Genomic DNA, 22,590 nt, shown 5'->3' with positions numbered 1-22,590 from the left:
TTGACAGTTTTGATTCGGCCGCAACTTGGTTATCTTTTTGCATTATGTAAAAACACATTACATGATTTTTTCAAGCATTTTTTCATCGAACCGTTCATGAATTATGAACTTTTTGCAATCTTAATAGTTTTTTCCCATGCTTGTTATGGGATAGATGATTGTGAAAGGGAAATGAACGAAACTTGCATTGAAACAGTTGAAAGATTGGTTAAAAAATTGATTTATTGTCAAACAAAATATGGAGAGTACAATGAGAAGCTGTGGAGAAGTTGTTCGTGGAAGGGAAAAGTGAACAGTTCAGTTTGGTTTCGGGACAGGAGGTGAATTTAGATGTTGGCTGAATGAAAAATGACGTAGAAGTGAGTATATGGGAGAAAGGATATAAAAAACTGCTAATTACAGTTTAGAAGTAGAGGGAGCAATCTACCGATCTGATATGAGAATTGAAACAACGAAGTGATGATAAGATGAGGACGCAGAGTTTATGGAGGTATTGTAATTAGAGCGCTATTTTGGAGGCGATTTTTAGGATAGAATAAATTATAAACTGTTCCAGTTTTCTTTCTCAAATTTTGTATACATGTTTATCGATCCTTCAAGAATATGTACAAATTAAAAAAAATGTTTTCATTATCATGTACTTTAATACGATTCTTTATAACGATGCACGGAAAACACCTCCAATTGGCAGCCAGCGTAGCGGACGTTATATGGATCTGAAAATAAATCAAACATATTCTTAATCTGTACGAATGTTGGAATGGTCGGTACCGGATTCAGCAAAAACAAATCACAAAAAGGCGGAATGCTAAACTTGGATTATGAAATTTTCCTACATTCCTGACCATTCTACGAGTTATAGAAAACAAAAACACTTATTTTAACTGAAATTTGCTACCAAGGTTGAAAAATAATCTACTGAAGGTGCATGCCAAATTTGAACTCAATTGGCTTATCGGTTATCGCGATATTGTGGCTGCTAATTTAAAACCGTAGTTTCGAAAAAAACGCGTTTAATGTTTTTATACCCTTCGATGAGGTTTAAATGAGACTAATTGCTGTTTACTGGTTAATCAGCCAACCCAGGTCCGTAAATGGCTTTTTTGTCATTCGAAGCGTAGTAGTAGAATGTTGTTATTAGGTGTCGGAATAATAGGGACGCGCGCATTTGGACCGCGCCCATTTTGATATTTTTTATATAACCTATATAGTTTCAAAAAGTAATCTTTGAAGAACGTGCAAAGAAAATTTCAAGCTAAAATATTCAACAGTTTATTTTTCATAACGATATTTGTCGCTCGGGTAAAAAGGACTCCAGTGTGTCAAGTATGTGAGTCTACAGAAGTGCGTCAAACAAGAGTTAAAGTGGCTGTAATAGTGTGAAGAAGGAAACTGAGGACTGGAGGACGCAACGTGCTTATAACGTTTTGAAGAATCCCTCAATTTGAAAGTAGTTCTTTTTTGAAATTGTGTGTTTTTTAATGTACTTTTTGAAAATCAATTCTCAAAAATACTACTGTCCATACCACAAATTTGAAGCCTGGTCTCATTGTGTGGAAACGATTATTCCTATTTTTATCGAATTTTTAACGTTACTTAAATCTTTTCTGTCATTTAAAACTCTAAATAGTACTTTGAATGTTTTATACAATGGCTCATTAAACATGTTAATAGTAAAAAGTTGCAAATTAAGATAATTGGAAGTTGGAAAAATAATAAATCACCATTTTGAACGATACTTTTTATTCTTAAATTTTTTGTTTATGTTTTTGTTCAAATATTTTACATAAATGAGTTTTATTTTCGCTTGTAATTACTCAATGTTGAAGATCGATCCTTGTCCGGAGTCATGCAATGAAATTTTTACGCTCCTGTTATTCTTTTAGCCGTTCTACATCGAATACTGAGATTATTGGTACCTTTATTATAACCTTTAATTTTTTAACAAAATATAAGAATAAAAAGTATCATTCAAAATACTGAAATATGTTTGATGAAACATTGTATAACACACAAAATCACGAAAGTGGCAAATTCAGTCTGAAAATTTGGATGAAAATATGTGTAAAGCTAGATCTGTCTGTTATAAATATTCAAATGGAGCATGCTTGAAATTTAAAATTACGTTAATTAGGGAGTTGTCCCATTTTTGTCTGATAAAGTGAGAGCTTTTTTGTAATAAAAAAGAAATGAAACTATCCAATCAATCATTTTAGGTGTTAATAAAAAAAAAAGTGTTAATTAATCTTATGAAAATCCAGCTGCTAAATTGCCTCGTTCGTGACCCAGCGCAACCGCTGGTATTCAGGATTTCTTCACTTCTGGTACTCTGAGAAGAAAACTAAACAGCATTTTAGTTCGTACACATGTAGCTATTGTTCGATGAAGCATGAAATGAAAAAAATTTTTACATACAGAGATTATTCATCAAATTCAATACTTTTAGTACTTAACCAATTGCAACTGAGGCTCGAATAATTATTTTTCTGTATAATTTTCAAAACACATGATTTGATTTTTTTTTAATTCGGCAAGAATGGTAAGAATGAGTTCGGTTTAAAATAATTTCCTAAACGAGCCAAGCAAAAACATGCCTTATACTTCCTTTACCGATAACAATCCACGACCGAATCAATTTTAAAATCGACGATATAGCTTCTACATGAGAGTAGAGTTCAATTCTACGATACTTATTGGGACTCATACCCTAGAAGCTTTATTAGTCGTAGGGGGAAGTCCCCCAGTGACGGGCACCTAAGGTTATTCGTTAATAAAATCGTTATTTAAGTGAAAACATAATTATTTTTATTTTTGTTAGAATCTTTAGAGTATGTTCAACAATATAGGAACTTTTGGAATTAGTATATAACGTTAAACTAGGAATAATATACAATTTTATTTAGTAAGAAAAACTAGGGTGTGAGAGAAGTGTCCCCTAGTACCGGACACTAATAGTACGGATGGAAAAAATGTCTTAAAATTTAATGAATTTTGCAGTGGTCACATATATATTTGTCAGAGCACTCAGGGATGTCCGCACATCTCATGCGCCCATTCCTTGCAATTGCAGCACTGAATCCAATCCTCATCGTTCTTCTCTACCTATCACTCAAGACTCTTTGAACTGCCTTCTTTATATTTCCTTCGGACCATTTTCCTCTTTCGAGTATTTTTGATTGGTTAGCTATGGTAAAACAACACTAAAACACGTCAGAACAAGTTTTGTATAAATAGTCAAATTCAGAGAAAAAATTGGGTGTCCGGTACTGGGGGACAAATCGGGTGTCCGATATTAGGGACCCGTAATGCACAGCTAAATAATGAAATATGTGCTTGTTTGCAAATATATCAACTTTTACTGACCATTATCTGAAAGAATACATACCAACGAACATCCCAGACTAAAAATAAAAGAACAAAATCATGCGTTGTTTAAAATAAACAAACGCGAAACTTAGGCGTGACCACGACGTGACGTAAATTTATGCCAGCTCAAATGTTCAACTGTCCGTTGTGCAGGTTCGAACCACACAAGAAAACTATCGATACTTTGTTTACTTTGGGATATACGACGTGTGTCCGGTACTAGGTGCCGTCCGGCGTTACGGGACTTCCCCCTAAGTGAAGCGCGAAACGCCAAGTTCCTCAGGAGTGCGCAGAGATCTTATAATTTTTTTATCGTTTCCAAAGCATTCCGAAATATCGGGAACAATAATTCATAACTTACAAGATAATGAAGATACTACTTTTTGTAGGGTCTTAAAATTCTTCTGTTTTTTTAGTAGAATTTCCTGTAATTGTGTTCAGATTTTCAAAAGTGGTCGGAAACTGCAAAGTTTTACGACTTGTAACTTGGAACCCGTTAGTGATGTCGAAAAAAACAAAAATAAGGGTAGTCGTACTTGACGATTCTAGCGATAAAATATACTTGAGTCACAACCAGATTGGACGTGATATCGGTCCAAAGCTCGCCGAAAACGTATGAAATTCGCTATGTATACACATATATTATGTATGTATGTATGTGTGTAAGTATGGGGCTATGTAGGCAAGCATTTTGAGGTAAGACACCCATGGTCGGAAACACATTCTAACGACTGTCGAGGGCTTGTTCGTAGTGTAATGAATCAGATGCGACCACTTTCGACACAATGTTTTATTCAGCCGTAGATAACAGTACAAAATTCTTGTGTGAAGTCAGCAAAACAATAAACTTGGTAAGAAAAAAATTACAAAACAAGTTCAAGTGCTTATAAACAGAATTTCAAAAAGTTATGGAAAATGAAAATCCCAAGTGCGCATGTGCACAGTGTGTAGTGGATTCCTGTGAAATATAACAAATTTCACATATTCCCACTACAAAAATTGATTCGTTATTTTTCTTATTATTTTTAAAAACGCTTATCGTTTTGTTGACTTTACACGAGAACATTGTACTGTAGTCTATGGCTGAATAAAACATTGGGTCGAAAGTGATCACATCTGATTCTTTACACTAAGGCCAAGCGCGCGGCACCAAATTCTTCAAAGCCCTCCCACAGCAGTTCGGAGGAATTTCCGACCATGAGTGTCTTACCTCAAAATGCTTGCCTAGGTAGCGCCCCCACACACCCTAGAAGTATGTCCAGAGTTAACATAAGCACCCTGCATATGTACGAGGATAAAAATGGTAAAATATTTCGGGAATAATGCGTTGCACCGAGGAACATTTCCTACAAAAGTTGTTGGGTTTCAAGGGGGCTATGAGAAGATTATATCTAAAAACTTATTTCTACGTGTACTATCTGTTTCTTTCTTGGTATAGTTCATCACTTAGAAATTTTTTACCTCCCACAGTTTGCCCCAGTCTCTCCTGTTCGAACATTCAGTGAACTAAACTGAGCTATCGATGACTAGAATCGCGATCGTCCGATCGTGCCTATTGTAAAAAAGCTCAGCTTTCTTGTTCATCCAGTTAATTAATTCTTGCCATGTCATGGTTAGAATGTGAAATCACTTCCCGTGCCCGATCAATGGAAGACACGAGTAGTCACGTGATGTATTTTTAAGTCTGGCTGCAATCTTGGAATCAACTTGTCGAGGTAATAGAAACAAAGTGATGTCAAGTCTGATGAAGATTGTACAGCATAGATTACCACTACATTCGTGTACTAATTATCTCGACATCGCCGCAACGACACGTAACGATGGTATTCAGAAATACCGGGTGTCCCATTTTAAAGTACCACCTGATTTATTTCGAAAAAGACTGCTCTGATCGAAAATTGACTCAAGTGAAACTTCTAGTGTTCGAAGGGGGACGTTCGAAAAAAAAAATTATATCAGTCTCAAATTCAAAATGGCGGCGCTACGACGGCAGACATGTTTTTTTAAATGGGAACATGATTTTTTTCTTCTACCAACAAATTCATCACATCAAAACTAACAACTTTTGCATGACCGTTTTTCGGATTAAGTCCGTAATTTTTGAGTTACAACGCAATTTTTGACTATTTCAGCGCTATCCAGGATGTTCTACGAGGAGGTAAAGTCTTAACATCCCATGTGTAAATGTGTGTGTGTGCGTATGTGTGTGTGTTCATGTGTGTATAAAACACTCGCAAGGATCAGGTCTCTGCGGCTCGTCACTTCCGCAGTATTGTTGGACTCCAAACCCTCCTTGTAGTGTGCGTGCGTGTGTGTGTGTGTGTGTGTGTGCATTCTTGCATGCGCGCAAAACTTTGAACCCTTCTTAAAGGTGTTCGAATATCCCACCATTCATGTTCAAACATGCCTGAGCCCTTCTCTCAAAACCGTCAACTGTTCTTACTAGAACTTCTCTTGGGATCACTCGGCAGGCTGCTCTGATTCGTTCCATCATATTCTCTCGCGTTCTTACCTCCTCGTGGTACATCCTAGATAGCGCTGAAATAGTCAAAAATTGCGTTGTACCTCAAAAATTACGGACTTAACCCGAAGAACGGTCATGCAAAAGTTGTCAGTTTTGATGTGATGAATTTTTTGGTAGAAGAAAAAAGTCATGTTCCCATTTAAAAAAAACATGTCTGCCATCGTAGCGCCGCCATTTCGAATTTGAGACTGAAAATAATTTTTTTTTCGAACGTCCCCCTTTGAACCCTAGAAGTTTCACTCGAGTCAATTTTCGATCAGAGCAGTCTTTTTCGAGATAAATCAGGTGGTACTTTAAAATGGGACGCCTGGTAGTACTAATTAATTATCTGTACGTGTAATCATGCTGTGTTGAACACAAGGCAGAATATGTGTTCGAGATTCTTGTACCGGAAACCACTGCACAATTCATCATTCTCAAACATGACATGTCTCACAACAGTATCGAAATTTATAAAAGTGTAAGTTTGGTTTTATGAGGAGCTTTGTTCATATTCAAGCGAGTCACTGTTATCATAAAATTGTTTCTGTTGTTTATTTTTTTTTATTTCTGTTGTCAATTGCTTCTTTACTGTGATCTGGTGCCATTCTTCTAACCCAGCATACATTCGATTCATATTTTAATGGTAATCGTACTTGACCGCTCTATCGACATATTCTGCTTTCGCTGTGTTGTGGGAATAGACGAATTTTGACATCTGATTACACTACAAGCGAAACAAAAGCATACGTATGATCATATTCTATATTTAAGGATAACGGTATACATAAGTTTTTCGAATATACTGCAAACAATTGTTAACTGTGTATTTTGAATAATAATTTGTAGGGAATTTAACTGTGAATGAACTGACAATGAGCTATATTCGTCTCAATCTGGAACTAAATTTTTTTGCTGACGAATATTGAATAATTTTATTTATTTAACCTTACTCAACATTATGTCTGCAGTTGAATTCATCAATTTTAAATTTACTTCTGAATCACAGGGGAGTTTTGATTAACCTCAACTTGTTAAATTCATTTGCACTTTTTAAACTTTTGTTTTGTCATGTTTGTTTGTGTCTCTTGATCAATATTATCAGAATTACATTCATCTAGAATATTAAAATTTACTATATTTACGTACTAAATACTGTTGTTTGAAACCAATTTATTCAAATGTAACAACTATTTGTCAGAGGTAAATTAATTGAAGCTTCTACATCTCATGGATAGTGGATGAATTAGGGGATATGATATTCATTTTTGAGACGGTTAATTATCTATTGTTTTTCCTTTACTTTCCAGGTTGAAGCTGGTGATGTTATTCTCAGGGTGAATGAAGTTGACGTAAACAGATTCAGTACAAAAGAAGGTATGCATCTCCAAAATAGTGCTAATTTTAGAGATCTGATGTTCACTCTAAGTAAATCGCATGTGCAAAGGCTGGTCGCACGCAGAGGGTTTTCTCCCACTTTTGCAATCCAACATTATATGATGACAATAGCAATGTAACATTCACACAAAAAGTAATAATACAACCAGCACGATGATTCATTGCAATAACTGTTTGAACCTGCTTTTCCAAAAAAATAACGCCAGCAAAGATGAAAAAAGAACGAAAAAGCATAAATTCGGCACAACGGCATATTATAGATTGTACTCACAAAAATGGTTTTTTGTTCACAATAACAGAATCTTCAAGTGTCTCAAGGCTATACTGTATCAACCAAAGAGAGCCGAATCATTGGAAATCAAATTTTCTCTTATTGTCCTGTAAATCGATAGTAAAACAAATTAATTTCTGTTCTTCGATTTACAAATTTAGAGAGATATTGACAATTGTACAGTTTCTTAAACCATCCACTCACTAAATTTTTTTTGACAATCCTATTGCGGATACCTATTCAACCGAATTCAACCGGCTCTATCTTTTTTGAGTCGAGGTACAAACGATTCCGAAGTGGTCCCCGTTGGAAAAAACGAAATTTTGAAAAGTGGGGCGCGGATCATTTTTTGAAAATGTCATATCTTTTTTCTATTCGAGGTACAAACGAAAAAAGTGGTACGAATCAGTACAACCGAAGTACAATCGATATCAGTTTTCGAATTATTATATTTCCAAAGTCGGGTGCCAGGTTCGCATAGGTGCTGAATGAGCTGTTCCTGCAACTTGACTTGAATTTATAATAGCCACTTGAAGTGCCAGCTGTTGATTTATTGTGGTACTAAGTGTATTCACCGACTCCGGCACTTCTCTGATTAAGAGAAGCCACAGTTTCTTGGTTCTATGCATGGCTGTCTAACTGCTTTGGTCGTTACTGCGATGCAAGCAGCTTCCTTGATCTTGCCTATAGGACTGCGTTTGTTTCGTTGAACGACACTTTGATGTCATTCCATGTTCTCTCTCTTCCCAAGAGATTTTTCACCGGAGCAAAAATTGACACCGTGATTACGTATCTCGTGGTTACTTACATTTCAAAAAATGATTACGAGAGTTTATTTGACAAAGAAATTTCACTTTGATTATGTGATTTCTCATGATATCTAAGATTTCATATGATTTCCTAAGTTTACAAAGAGATTCCTGTAATCCTAAATGATTTCTCATAATTACCAATGATTACCACGAATTCAGAATTTTATTTCAATATTACCGATTTCAGTGTGATTTCGGAGATTACAAGCGATTTTGGATATTACGAAATGATTTGGAACGATATTGACATCTCAATCGCTTCGGTGAAACACCCCTTGTGTTTTCCACTATTATCTGCATCTGGATTAATCGCAGATCTTTACGTTTTTTTTTTTTTTTTTTTTCCCCTCATGTTTCTTGATTCGAACATCAAGTATTCCTCCCGTTCTGCGATATAAACATCTTCGTAATGACCTACGAATTCTCTCTTAGACGCTCTTACAATTAGTTTATCCGTTGTTGAAAGGTTTTGTTGTGACAGCAAGCCGCGAAGACTATCGATTGTTGTAAACTGATTTACCTAAATACCGTAGAGCACAGATTCGACGGATTTTTCTTTGGTACTGGCGTTGTGTGGTATCGTCATGGTGTTGTATCGATGATGACTTTCTGATACGCTTTTGGAATAATTCTTTACGAATAGTTGTTATTCCTACAACATCCTTCTTTGTCTTGAGTTCTGAGTTCAGACTTTGTTCTATGGTGCACCGCTGTTAATTTCGTCGACAGACAAAAGTTTTACCGCAATTACTAATACTTGAAAAAACCATGCTTAACCAGCATCCACTGTTCTACTGAATGTATGAATGTTCCTTATTCGCGCACGTTCTCGTGTATGTCCATATGTTTGTCGTTACGGTTTCTATTTGAAGATGAAACTCGGTCGCCCGAAGTTTGTTAAAGCTTAAGAAATGCAGGCAGATCTGGCTCTATGCCAGAAAAAAAGTGACTATACTTTCATGGTTGGTGAATGCATCTTAAAATTATAGAGTTGCTACAATTTATTTCAGTTTATGTGTTTTTTTCATGTGGCCAAATTTTGTCTTTGACGGTCAATTTCGGTAGAGCTTGTAAGGTAAGGCTTGGTAAGGTACGGAGAATTGTTTTAGAACAAAATCATGGTTATTTCAAACTGAAATGATAGTAAAAAATTTATGTATTGTGGCTGTTATTGATTCATCAATACGTATAAAAAATGAATGAGAACAGATTTTTATTAGACCGATCCACTAATATCGCCTAAATATGTCCTAGAAATTTTGGATCACACTTTAAGAAGTCTAAATTTACCAACTATAAATTTTTGGCGATGAAATAGTTGTGTTAGGTGCAAATTTGAAGCAATTACTACCTGTTAAAGTCTCGGCATGAACTGAAAATGAAATGGTGAATTCATCCATGAAAATTTTGTTCATTGTGAAAATATTTCCGTAAAACTCCGTTGACACAGAGTATACGCGCTTAGCTAGAAGAAATAATTTCAAATGATATCACTGACAATTTATAAACTTCAGAACTTTGTAAACCCGCTGATAGATTTAGGTATTATAGAATATCCATACAAAAATTTTATCACAGAGAAGCGATATAAAACATGAGCAATATTCACAATACATTCAACAAGAATTTTTGGTGCAGGGAAAATTAATAAAAGAATTGCCGAATCATTTGATAGAGCAACAGAATGAATTAACACGAATGCAAACAGTATGGAATCACGGGACGTTGAAAATATAAATGATGTTATTCTACAAGAATATTTGAAAACACTTAGAATCAGCCAAATTTTTCTTCCATACAAATTGCAATTAAGAGTGTATTCTGTGATTATACTGATCAGAAATCTTGGTACTAATAAAAATTCATGTAATAGTACAAGATTACTTACTCTAGAACGTACCAATAATCTTTTATGCTGTGAAATTTTAACCGATAATAAAGCAAGAGAGATAGTCTTTATAAATCACATTATATTTTATTGTCAAGATATGTATTCTGTCACATTCTAAAGGAAATAATTCCCAGTTGACGAGGTATTTACATTAACATTAAATAAATATCAAAGCCAAGCGAAAAGAAAGATTTTTTTTTAAATCAAACCTAAGTACCGATTCATGATTCCACAACGTAAATGAAGTGAAATCATCTTTCGTATTGTTGGAATGAATCGAATGATCCACTTGAGGTTTATACCCTATTTTCACCAGGTACCATTTCGCCAGCCAAAATTTCTATCATCCCGCTCAAAACCAAAAAATCCGATCGGTATTTTTTAAACGAATAATTTTCACTGAATGATGTCAATTTTAACAATAATATAAAAAATGTATAGTTTCATCGTTTGCTCACCTCTCTAAAACTCATTTGACTACTATTCAACGATCGTATGAACCAGAATATGTTTATGACGTAGTGAGAACCGCTAAGCGTGTGAAGCGCGCGCTTATTTTCTGCTGCAAATTTTCTGCCGACATAGAGCATTCATATCCCCTTTTCAATAGGTTGACTAGAGTAAATGCCTAAAGATAGGCTGTGGGTATTTTTTTTAAAGCAACCGAAAGGGCACCAAAACCGCTGGGAAGGTAATAACAATGCCCTTTATTTGCCAATTCGCTTATAGCAGTATAATAATTATCGGGTTGGTAAGGGTAAGAAATGTCGGTACGGAAGCTCTCTGCCCCGTCCCTCAGTCAACTGCCCCGACCTCTGTGAACCGGCACCTCATTATTGGGAAAAAAAAATTTTCGCCTTTACAAATTCTTTTAAAGAGCTTTAAAGTTCCTCATCTTTTTCGAAAACAGTTCACTCACAGGAAATGGGATGCCAAGTTTGAGCGGTAGCTCAACTTTCAAAAATGATACTTTATTATTCTTGCATAGTACTGGAATACTTCTGTAGATCTATGCCAGTATTGCTAATTTTTTACGAAATCTAAAGTTTCGTATAAGATAAAAAATTGTCTTACGTTATGTTGCCGAAATATTTAACAATATATCGACGTGAATTGCTTATGACGAAAATGAATAGTAAGAGTTCTGACGATAATTTGAATGAATTTAATCGATCAAACCGACGATACATAAAAATTTCTGGATCCCAACTGAATTTCCATCAGGTAAAAAAAACTTCTTTTTCGCAAATTCAGTAATCCCAAATAAAACCTTGCTAGCAAATCAATCATTATCAGACCAGGCGGTGGAAGTGTTTTGATGTAAGTCATTATTTTCGAAGGGAGGAAAACATAAGGAGGATCAGTAGTGCTGTTTTAACAATAATTCTATGTTTGTGAAAAAAGTTGCGTACATTTATATTTAAAAAAATGCGAATATCGCAAGAAATATGTAACACAATTGTTAAAAAAAAGTCAGTTATAGAGTATTTCTAAAGTGAACAGCGTTAGTGTTGAAGGTACGTAAACTTGTGCCCGAGAAGGCTAGGTCTTTCGCAGTTTCGTAGTATTTCAAAATTGTCTATCAGCCAATTTAATTGTTATCTTGATCGGTGCGTAGAGATGGCTACATTGGAAACTCTGACGTCAATTCAGAAATCTAATTCTGCCTGTTTTTCCTGACAACCTGATAACTGGTAACTTGCAATCTCTTTAATCTCCAACCAAAGCAAACATTCGATGCAGTGTACAGCCACCTGCATTGCAGTACCGCACTTTTCACTCCAGTCAGACTATCTCCATTGTACAGTCTCGACTTTCAACATTCGAATTCATTAACCGATACCCGGAACGCATAGGCTAGTTGACGTAAAATTAGTTTTTATGCACTTCGGTTCGGTCGCGCTGTACGACACAAAAAGTGACGTCATATCGAAAATACTTTCGCATCTGAAAGCATCGGGTTTGATACTCACTTGAATATATCTCCACTTCCGCCTAATATTTTTAGTATGATATTGAAAATTTCAAACTGCCAAAGAACCTCCACGACCGGTACGCCAGCCGGTGCGACTAACCCAAATAGACAAATTACAGACGCGCTTTTGGTAAGCATGCAATTAATGTACGTACAGTAATGTTCATTAATGCCTTCCTCTTCCGGCTATCTTGTTTTCGGTCTGAAACAAAATGCGAGTTCGATTCTATACGAATTATGTAACAATGACTGGCGATGCAGCCCACGTGAGAGATTGGGAGTCATTGTCACACAATTAGTAAAGAATCGAATACGCGTTTCGTTTCAGATTGAAACCGAAGTAGCCGGAAGAAGAAGGCATCAATGTACATACATACATTACCATGGAGTAGAAGGAATCTAAACTGTAGGAATAAAAACGGGACCAGAGTATAGGTGGCGCTGTTAATAGTACGGAACCGCTCACTTCCAATTGACTATAGTCATTACACTTACGCATACTGTACCTATCTCGATGCAACATAACCGCACTAAATGACACTAAGGGTTGCATCGTAGTTGGATCATGTCATATGAAGTGTTAACGAATGAAACTTTTCGTTAATGAAATAAACAATGGGTAATACGTACGTAATTACCCGATGATATTTTAATGCTATTCATAACAAAAAGAAAGAAACAGCTAAACTGCTACGAAAGCAGTCTAGACTTACCTAGTACAAAAAGTAAAGTAAAGCATATTGCATACTTGAATAACGTATACTTTTTTCACAAGTATATTTTATATATGTATATTTTGACTTAACGAGCTTGCAGTTCGTAACGTTATCGTAACGAAACATTGGGGAAAACGTCACTATTTTCCTCATTTTAAGGAACTGAGATTTCGGAACATAATAAATTTCAGCCAATTCCAAAATCGCGAAGTAACGGTTTTACCTCAGTATAAATCGATATGGTAACTGTACTAACTTCAATATGATTTTATTTATCGATAGTAAATTAAACTAATTTGTCTGATCAACGCAAATTTATTTTTATTGATTCTTCTGAGCCACGGCCCACAGTGCATCACCAAAAAAAGTAAATTCACATTGCAGCTAGCTTCTAACTTACGTTGACACCAGTTGCATGCTACACAAATTATGATAAATTTTACGATATTCATACATAAAGTTGTATATCTCGTAGTAAGAAACTTTTTTATACAATCACCAGAAAATGGGTGATAGAGAAGTCGATACATTTGTTAAATTATAAGATTATACGTAATATAGTTGCGTACTATACACCAATTGCGTTCTATACTACGTTTTTCCGTAAGTTTTATGGGTTCTGTATTGCAAATTAAATCGATTCAAATATTGCCGGTAGCCGGAAAATAGAGTTTGCACACAGTTAACAGCGCAATCTTTTTTCCGAAAAATGGAACCACTTTCTGATATCCACATATAGGAGAAATTTGTCTTCTACTCCATGAACATTACTGTACACTTGGGGACAATGAATCTGAGACGGCCAATATTTTACACTAGACAGTTATGTTGGCAACACAGAGAAACCTACAGCGCCACAGTCGGCCGAGCGCGAAACTAACTCAATCTTAATAAACATAACATAACCCATGACCGTCGAATCTAACCTTAGAATACCACGAAGATGATGACTTGTTGGATTGACACGTATTCTGAGCTTAGATTCGACGGTCGTGGATTATGTTATGTTTATTGAGATTGAGTTTGTTTCGCGATCGGCCGACTATGGTGCTGCAGGTTTCTCTGTGTTGCCAACATAACTGTCTAGTATAAAAAATTAGCCGTCTCAGATTCATTGTCCCCAAGTGTACACGTACGACTGCCAGCGCCATCTATTAGGCTCTTTGGCGTGACTGGAGTAGAAAGCCAACATGCGTACGTGTGTATAACAAATGATCCGCCATGGCCTCGCATACTGTACTTTTTCTTGAGAGCTTACTTTCCATATAGAGTATACATATCCATATACGTACTGCATAGGTACACATGTATCAACATGGAGTATCATGACAGTGCGCACGTTTGCAACACGATCCTCTGAAATCCGATCTGATCCAATCCGATCCAACGATGCATACGGCCCAACGCTCGAATGTTGTCTAACTATATAGACCGATTCCTCCTCCTTTTCCTCGTTGTAGACACTGCTTATTCCCGCGCAAACTATTCTATATCTGTTTCAGTACTAAAATGTCTCCGGCTCTCGTCAGATCCAGTCACCCTAAAACTACGAAGAGGTAAGTTGTACTAATACCTGCTTTACTCGAGTTTTAGCTATTAATCTTAATATATACCGTGTGTCCATGAGGAATGTGCACATCTTATGCGCGTGCGTCAAGTCGTTCGAATTTTATTGACAGTTACCGCCGGATTGAGCAGCCGACGAAATACCAATCGCAACTGTCAGAAAATGTCCCTAGGCCCCCCCCCGCTACCTGTGAGCTCTGACCATTTTCTGACAGTTGCGATTGGTATTGCGTCGGCTGCTCAATCAGGCGGTAACTGTTAGCCAATAAAATTCGAACGACTTGACGCATGCGCATAAGGTGCGCTCTTTCCTCATGGTCACACGGTGTATCATCGTTTGTTTTAACGGGATGCTATAAGTAAAATGAAACGGCGTTTTTACCGACCGGACAACGAAATGACAAATTCACCCGTCACAACGATGGGTATGTGTAGATACAGTCATCTCGCTCTGGGTGGCACGGGTGCCCCCCCGCCGATCTAGCAAAAATACTCTGTGAAAAATTGAAAACAAAATTAATAAGAGAAAGAAAAACAAAACCAAATAAAAATATGTATATTATTTAACGCAATTAAATTTTATTGGATATAATTCATATTTTTATTGGCAGCCACGAGTCACTTCCTAGGGATATAGTCATCGCTATTTACACTTTGAACTTCCATAATGACTATTATAAATCGCGAAAATAACTATGACGCGAACTGTGAAGACACACTAGCGGTCATTTTATCGTGCGATGCGCATCAGAATAGCGTTGTATTCATTTGAATTTGAAACCATTTATTTGAATCATTTGTTTCATGTTAAATCACGCATCTTACTAATTAGTTTCTATTGTAGTCATAATATTGTGTTATATTACGTGAAAACATTTGTTTGAATCATTCGTTTCACGTTCAATAACGCATTTTAGCGACTTTTAATCTTACGCCTAGAGCGTAAAGTGAACTTTATGATGCATATTCGAGCGTACTTTATGCCTACTATGGCGAAAACGGACATTTTTCCTATTTCAACCCGTTTCTCCGTCTACGACGATACTATTATATGCATTATACGTCAAATGCCTGGGCGAAAATACATTCTGTGGCTCCGTTGTGGAATGACAGAGTGAATTTGTCATTTTGCTGTCCGGTCGGTAAGAACGCCGTTTGTTTTACGCTATTGCATCCCGTTAATCACGTGCTATTTACCAGGTGCCTTTATCCGATGATAATTTTCAATAAGTTGTTCAATTGCTGATGCAGTGCCTTATGAAATGAAAACCAAATATACTAACGAACTTGTTCACTCGTCGATAATCGAGGTCGCTATTCCTAACAATAAATCCAAGTTTCAAATTGTGCAACCCAGGGTAGCGGAGCCAAGATGCCTACCGACGTCAAATGTTGTGGGTGACAGATTTTAAGATCGGCTATTTTCTAACGTAACAATAACAATATTTTCTTCCAAATTACGCTCTCAACGTATTAAACAAATGTAAAATTTTAATTTTAACGGTTTTTTGGGGTAATCATCTTATTATGATTTACAAAGTACAGTGAAGACTCGAAACATCAACAAATATTCCATAAAATGGAATTTAACAAACACTACTTTACCCAACAGTCTGCCGCCAGTTTTCAACGAAACGAAAATCGTCAATTACTTTTATTTTCATCGAAACAATAGTCAAATTATAGAAAATGTTATGTATATTTAAAAAAAATTGACATAACGTATTCGATAAATTATAAATCCTTTCGAAGGGTTTGTTCAGGATATTGCTTATATTGGATAATTTATTGCAAAAAACAGCCCAATTTTCAGGATATTTTTTCATATTGTATAATTTAATGCAAAAAATAGGCAGAGACTTACGGAAAATGTAACTTTTATAAAACTCAAGACAGTGCCGGATTATCGACTTTAGAAATATTCGAAAATGAGGACACAACGGATGAGGATGAAGTTAGTAACGTTACTGTAACGATGTATATTTAGTAAACCATGATAAAAAAGACATACTCTTATTTTAAAAAACCGACTCCTTGAAAGTCATTTTTAAATTACGCAATAACGATTTTTTTCCTAACGTTTCGCTACGTTAACGTTACTAATTTCAGTCTCGTCACAACGAAATTTTGCAATCAAATCGATTTGATCCTTGAAGGCCGTTTAAAGGCTATATAAGTGTTCTGTCTCCGCTGTCAAGATTTGCTCAAGTCCTTTACATCTTATGGCTATTCAACATTCAAACTTCATACGTATGAAAATTGACGGAAGCTCTTGTCGCTACCTTTACTCTGTCTTCGTCCAAGATTTTACTCTACCTGCACCACAAGATAAGCAGGCATTAATGCACCGTAATATATTTGACCAACAATTTAAGATATGTTATTTATTAGTTAAATTCAGTTGATTGTTAAAAACAATATAATTTGATATCAGATTTATTAAAGCTAAAACTTCTTAGGAAAAACATGTGATTTATAAATTTCTCATCACTATACAAAATTTCTAGTACTGTATTTTAAATGGTACTGTAAATGTAAATGTACTTCAATAAATAATGCCGTTGTGTCGGCTATTTCATCACATCAAACCGATCTATGGGTATATTCAGCCAAATAAATATTACTAGTATAACAACATAGTAACATACGTTAAATTGTGCAACTAGAATGTGCAAATAACACAATAAAATTCTGACAGTTGTACGAATCAGTATAATTAATGTAGCTTACAACCTCTGATGATGGAATAATGGAATTCAAATTTACTTGTGACAGGTATATTAGATAATACTCAAAGATCCGGCGAGTCACAATCTTAAGACACGCTTTTTCAGCTTTCGAAAAATAGAAAAGGTGGTTGACCAATGAATCGCATAGCTTAATTGGTTTCCGAAATAGCGTCTATTGAATCCGATGATTAGTTACTCAGCTGAGCATCGTTAGAAATTTTATCATCCTGTGTCATCAACTTTGATATAATGTTACGTCACAGAATTGTGCGGAGCGGCAGGGTACAAAACAGTGCGCTCATTATAACAGTAACGAAATGCAATATAATGAACGTTAAGAGTCACAACAAAATGAGACTAATTAGGTATAAATAATTATTCCGCGCGTACATTGTTTATCGGTATATGGCGCAGGTAAACGCGAGGGTGGAGAGGGAATGTCACGTGACCAAATATAATATATAATATATTAGATATTCCATTATCGGCTTAAGAGATACCTTGATCCGTTACAAAAGAGAATTATTAAACCGGGAATAACCGGTATTGACTCAATTATAATTGGCATTGCTTAACAAAATTTCGTATTCCTTCCCGGTAGATCCTGCCATAAAAGCCCGAGTTCGCCGGCTTCTCTCACCCGGGCATCCAGCCTGCGAGGAGTTCGACGCATCCCGGACCACCTCTGACACAAATTCTCAGGAAAAGTCTTCCAGCAACCACGAAGGCAAGGACCACCGTAAACCAGGAACACCGGAACTAGCAGTGAGCCAGCCGCAGGCGCCTCACGGCCCATATTATGCAACTCGCACAAACGGGTCATACAGTGATGCCTCGTGTTCCTCGGAGCTCGAAGCTCTTCTTCCACAGGTTGATAGCTTCAAAGAGGAGGAACGTGCCCAGTGGGAGCCACTATCCGCTGATAAATTCAATCGCCAGAAAAATCCCCCCAGGTCAATATTACTCAATAATATAACAGGCAATTTCAAAAAATATCGATTACTACGACAAATTATAATTTATCCGTAAGTTAATAAGCATTTCCTGTAATTTATTATTGATGTCGGTAAATTTTTTCTCACAAGCTCAACCCTTTGAGGGACAGTTGGGCGTACGGTTTTTTTCATATGTCAAATATATTTTTGCACCTTTCATGTGCACATAAACACTTTTTATACTCTTGGGTGCCTAAGTCATTGAAATTTCATAAAAAATAAACGTGAAAAAACTCGTTTATATACATATATATATATGTAAAGCAAGGCAGTATGTTCTGACCAACAATATTGCAAAGAAAACTTCCAGGCAAGATAGAGTTTTGCGTTTTGTACTCGTAAAGATGACAAAAAAGCAGGTGTGTGCAGGGTTTTCATATCCATCCTCCCATAAACGCACTCTCAAGTCATCTTTCATTCGGCCAATACCTAATTTCACCTCTCAGCCCTTTTTCCTCCTACGAACAATTTCGCCTCCACATCTTCTCACTTGACTCTCCATATCATTTACAAGATATCAATTATTTAAACAATCGTTCAACTTCTCTATATTCCTGTTATTTCCCCTTAACTTTTTTACGTGCTCGTGGTCAATGGGTTACAAACCCAAAATAGGCCATAATAACATCACGGTTGGGTGCAGATGCGGTCATTGAGAGCCTCTAATCGTGATCACAATCATCCATCCCGTAACATATTTATGGTGTTTTTTTTTTTTTTTTTAACAGCGGGTTTACTAATTTTTTTTTGAGAAACTGGTTCTTCCGAAATATCTTGAAAAAATTTGAGGCGCGTTTTTTTTTCTTATAGGTTGAATAAGATAAAAAATAATGAAACAGATCGTAGAGAGCCAGGGTCAAATGCCACCGCGTTGGCGCGGAATACCTCATATGTATCATATAATGCTGTTTGTATCCACCTTTTTAATATGCCTTAAGGGCGCATATTTGATAACTGGATGAACTTGTATATAATGATAATTTGTTGTGTTGGATCCCAGGTTTGAGGCCTACATGATGACTGGCGATTTGATGTTGAACCTATCGAGGACGCAGCAAAGTACCGGACTCCTTCCGAAATATCAGAAAAAAGTGGATTCTTTGAGGTACAACAATCACCACATACACCATCATCACAATCACCATAATCACCAACATCATAACTCGGTACCTACGAGTCCCAACGAAATGCTGAGCCACCGAATGCACAGGGGTGGGGCTGGCTCAAATTCTGCCAGCACCTCGCCCGTCGGTATTAACATCAGGCGCGAGTGCGGACAAGGTGCCGGTAGCGATAGCAAATCCAACTCGAACTTCGGCTACTCTAGCAGCTTCGTGCGGACATCCAGGTCCGAGGATCACCTGCAATTCCAGAAGGATCCGTCAATGAGCGCCGTGGACATTGACATTGACGACGATGTTACGTCAAGTCTTAACACGCTCCTAGACACCCGACCTGACAGTGGTCAAGGGATATCGAGCGAACGAATCGTCTGGACTTACAACGCACCTGTTAGTTCACCTTCCGCCTCTGAGCGGACTTCCTGCTGCCAAAATGGTAGCTCTTCACAGTCTTCGAGTAGCTCTCGTTCCTCGACTGAAGGAACCAGTCCTCAGCGTTCCTTGTCCCCCGCCTCTCCAACCTCTGTATCTTCTTCCGTTATGTCCTCGAATTCTGGCTCCCGCAGGTTTCCTCTACCAACGGCTACCACTGGCGCATCTTCCGGCCCAGTGGGCGATGGGACACCCACGGGTAGTGGAGTCGGGAGCATCTCAGGAGCAGGTGGATACTTTCATCCGACAAATGGTGACCTCAGTCAGTCTGAGGCCATTAGCAACATGTCCAGCCCCGATTATAATGACGAAGAAACAATGGACATACTTAGTGCGCGTGATATTATGATGGTTAGTGACCCTAGTGACAGTGATTCCACAATATTAGCGAGTGAACCTCCTCAGAGGAGACTCCAAAACCCCGGTTATGGAACTAACCAAGACAGTACTGAGCATAGGATAGTTATTCAAGTTAAGGGACCCGATAAAGAAATCACTGGTAGTAGAAACAACAGCCTTCGCCAATCCCGCCGACGAGGGAATACCGCGACATCGAATGCGTCAGAGCTCATACCTCCTTCGCAGAATACCCAACGGTTTCAGTCAACGGTCAGCTCTGGAAATGTCACACCGGAGTTTGTCGGTTATCAGGTATTCCAATATCCACACTCACATTTCCACGCGTCTCTCACTTTTTTACTGTCAGCTCATTCAATATCACCCAATGGGTGATTGAGATTGAAGTTATGACGAAAAATTGAATAAAAATTACTGTTTTGCAACTTTAGAATAACCTTAGTAGAGTTAAAGCCTCAATTAACAAATTCATAAGATGTGAGCAGCACCATGTAGGAACTCTTGAACCTGAGCTCCAAACTTGAGAAAAAATTTTTTACATAAAATGATTCCTAAACCGTTTTGATCCGGCGATGAAAATTGAATACTGGAGTCCCATTCATGTGTACTTGGATTGATGTAATTGTAGTACATGAAACCATATTTATTTTCGACACGGTTACCTATACACCATTATAAGGATCAGGATCTACTTATACCGAAATTTTTCACACAAACGAACAATAATTGAAAAGAAATCCAAGATTTTCATTTTCATAAATAACCAGAATAATCGAAGGATTTACGACTTGTCCTCTCAAGCAAGTCAATCTTTTGTATTTGTTAGTTACATGTAAGTACAATGAATAATGTGCGCAAAATTTTTAACATTAACCATAGAACGCGTGTATCTTTTTTTCTACCTTCTAACGCATTGTTAAGAACCCCATGCTTTTCTCGTTTGTAAAATCGTTCTGAAAGCATTAATGGGACTTGTAAGTACATAAATATTTTCGTTTTTTAATAAGAAAATGGATGTTGAATAGTAAATTCTATTTTGTTGAAGTTTAGTTGGTGAAAAATTCAATACCAAAAAGTGCAGAAAAACGGCAAGAACGTCATTTTTCGAACAAAATTTCATATCTTTTTTTGTAATGAACCGATTTCCAAATTTCTAACGCGATTTTGAAGAGGATACATCAGACTATCTGGGAAAAATTACTATTCTTATGTCCTGTGGAAAAAACATATATATTTTGGGATATGAAAATGAAAAAAATACGGAATACGAAAAAAGTCAATAAAGCAAAAAAAGTGGTTGTAAAGGGTTTTCGTCTATTTTTAAGTTCTTTTATTTGGAAAATAGTATATTATTAGTAACAATAAATCACGGAAGAAGTCGTATAACTCATTCAACTGCTGTAGCGAAAAGGCAACAATGCGCCGTTCGGTGCTCCTTGTAGATGGCTAAGTAGTATCTTCGAGCTACTTTCTATGCAAAAAAAATAGCATACAATTTATACAAAGCCACCAAGTTGATGTAAAAACAATAAAGTGGCGTACATTTATTACAAAGCATCCGAGTTCATAGAGAAAATTGCTTCGGTATGTGAAATACATGGCTTTCGATATAATACATTAGACTATTGACGCTTAAATTACATAGTAACAAGTAAAATATTTTGATTTGAGTACAAAAGTCAAATTCACTTATTTCTACGAAACACCAACGGCAGCTACAGAACGGGGTATTTAGCGACCCCAGCTGTTCTTTTCAATTATTTTGCACAATGACCAGTGAACAGGTGATGCTACTGCCAGCCTAACCTCACCACCAGATAGTGAAACTGAATGATGGTCCCAGTCCCCAGCCGATAATGTAAATTTTTCAGTCGAGAGCGCAGTTCGAATGACTGCTGGGATCATTAACTACCCCATACATGCGTTCTAGGGTGAATGTAGCGATACATTTTTGCGTGAAGTTATTATTTCTCCACTGTAGGGTTGTTTGAACTTTAGTGCATTGTCATAAAGCGAAACCTACTCATATTCTGCAAACTTAAGTCCTCTAAAGTCATTCCAAAGTTGCATAATGGTGTGTTTTTTTTTTGTTTTTTACTGTAGCCGAAAAATTATATTATATAAAATGTTATGTATACAAGTATGTGATTCAATGTTAAAATACATGCTAGAAACGCATGCCGGTATTGAATTGTTGCATTACTATAATTCAGGAACTGAAAGAGAGCGAGGATGAGAAGGAGGTACCAACCGTGGGCGATTACGAGGAGCAACAGCACATTGTCAAAGGTTCATCGCCACCACAGTCTGCGGATGAAGAAAGTGACATTGAAAGTTTGCATAGCTTCCATTATAGTCCGAAAGCTGTTGATCTCCCATCAGCAATAAGACTAGCAAAACGATTGTATTCACTTGATGGATTCAAAAAGTCTGACGTCTCCAGACACCTTAGTAAAAA

The 22,590-nt window shown here is 36.7% G+C and overlaps 1 protein-coding gene across 7 annotated transcripts in view; it reads left to right on the top strand.

Annotated features, from left to right (window-relative positions):
• The window catches only part of LOC107226618 (PH and SEC7 domain-containing protein), an 83,321-nt gene that overhangs the window by 29,249 nt on the left and 31,482 nt on the right, over positions 1–22,590 (top strand). For 3 of the 7 annotated variants that reach the window (XM_046738513.1, XM_046738512.1, XM_046738514.1), the window contains 5 exons: positions 7,180–7,246; positions 14,435–14,488; positions 17,829–18,180; positions 19,223–20,426; positions 22,346–22,590. In XM_046738513.1, coding sequence (XP_046594469.1) covers positions 7,180–7,246; positions 14,435–14,488; positions 17,829–18,180; positions 19,223–20,426; positions 22,346–22,590 — 1,922 coding nt within the window. Of the gene's footprint in view, positions 1–152; positions 360–469; positions 491–7,179; positions 7,247–14,434; positions 14,489–17,828; positions 18,181–19,222; positions 20,427–22,345 lie in introns of those variants that run through there. The other 4 variants (XR_006904099.1, XR_006904100.1, XR_006904101.1 and 1 more) reach the window with 4 other exon arrangements.

This window comes from Neodiprion lecontei, chromosome 4, assembly GCF_021901455.1.
Source record: "Neodiprion lecontei isolate iyNeoLeco1 chromosome 4, iyNeoLeco1.1, whole genome shotgun sequence".
NCBI classification, from domain to species: Eukaryota; Metazoa; Arthropoda; class Insecta; order Hymenoptera; family Diprionidae; genus Neodiprion; species Neodiprion lecontei.
This window is presented reverse-complemented; position numbering and strand designations above follow the sequence as displayed.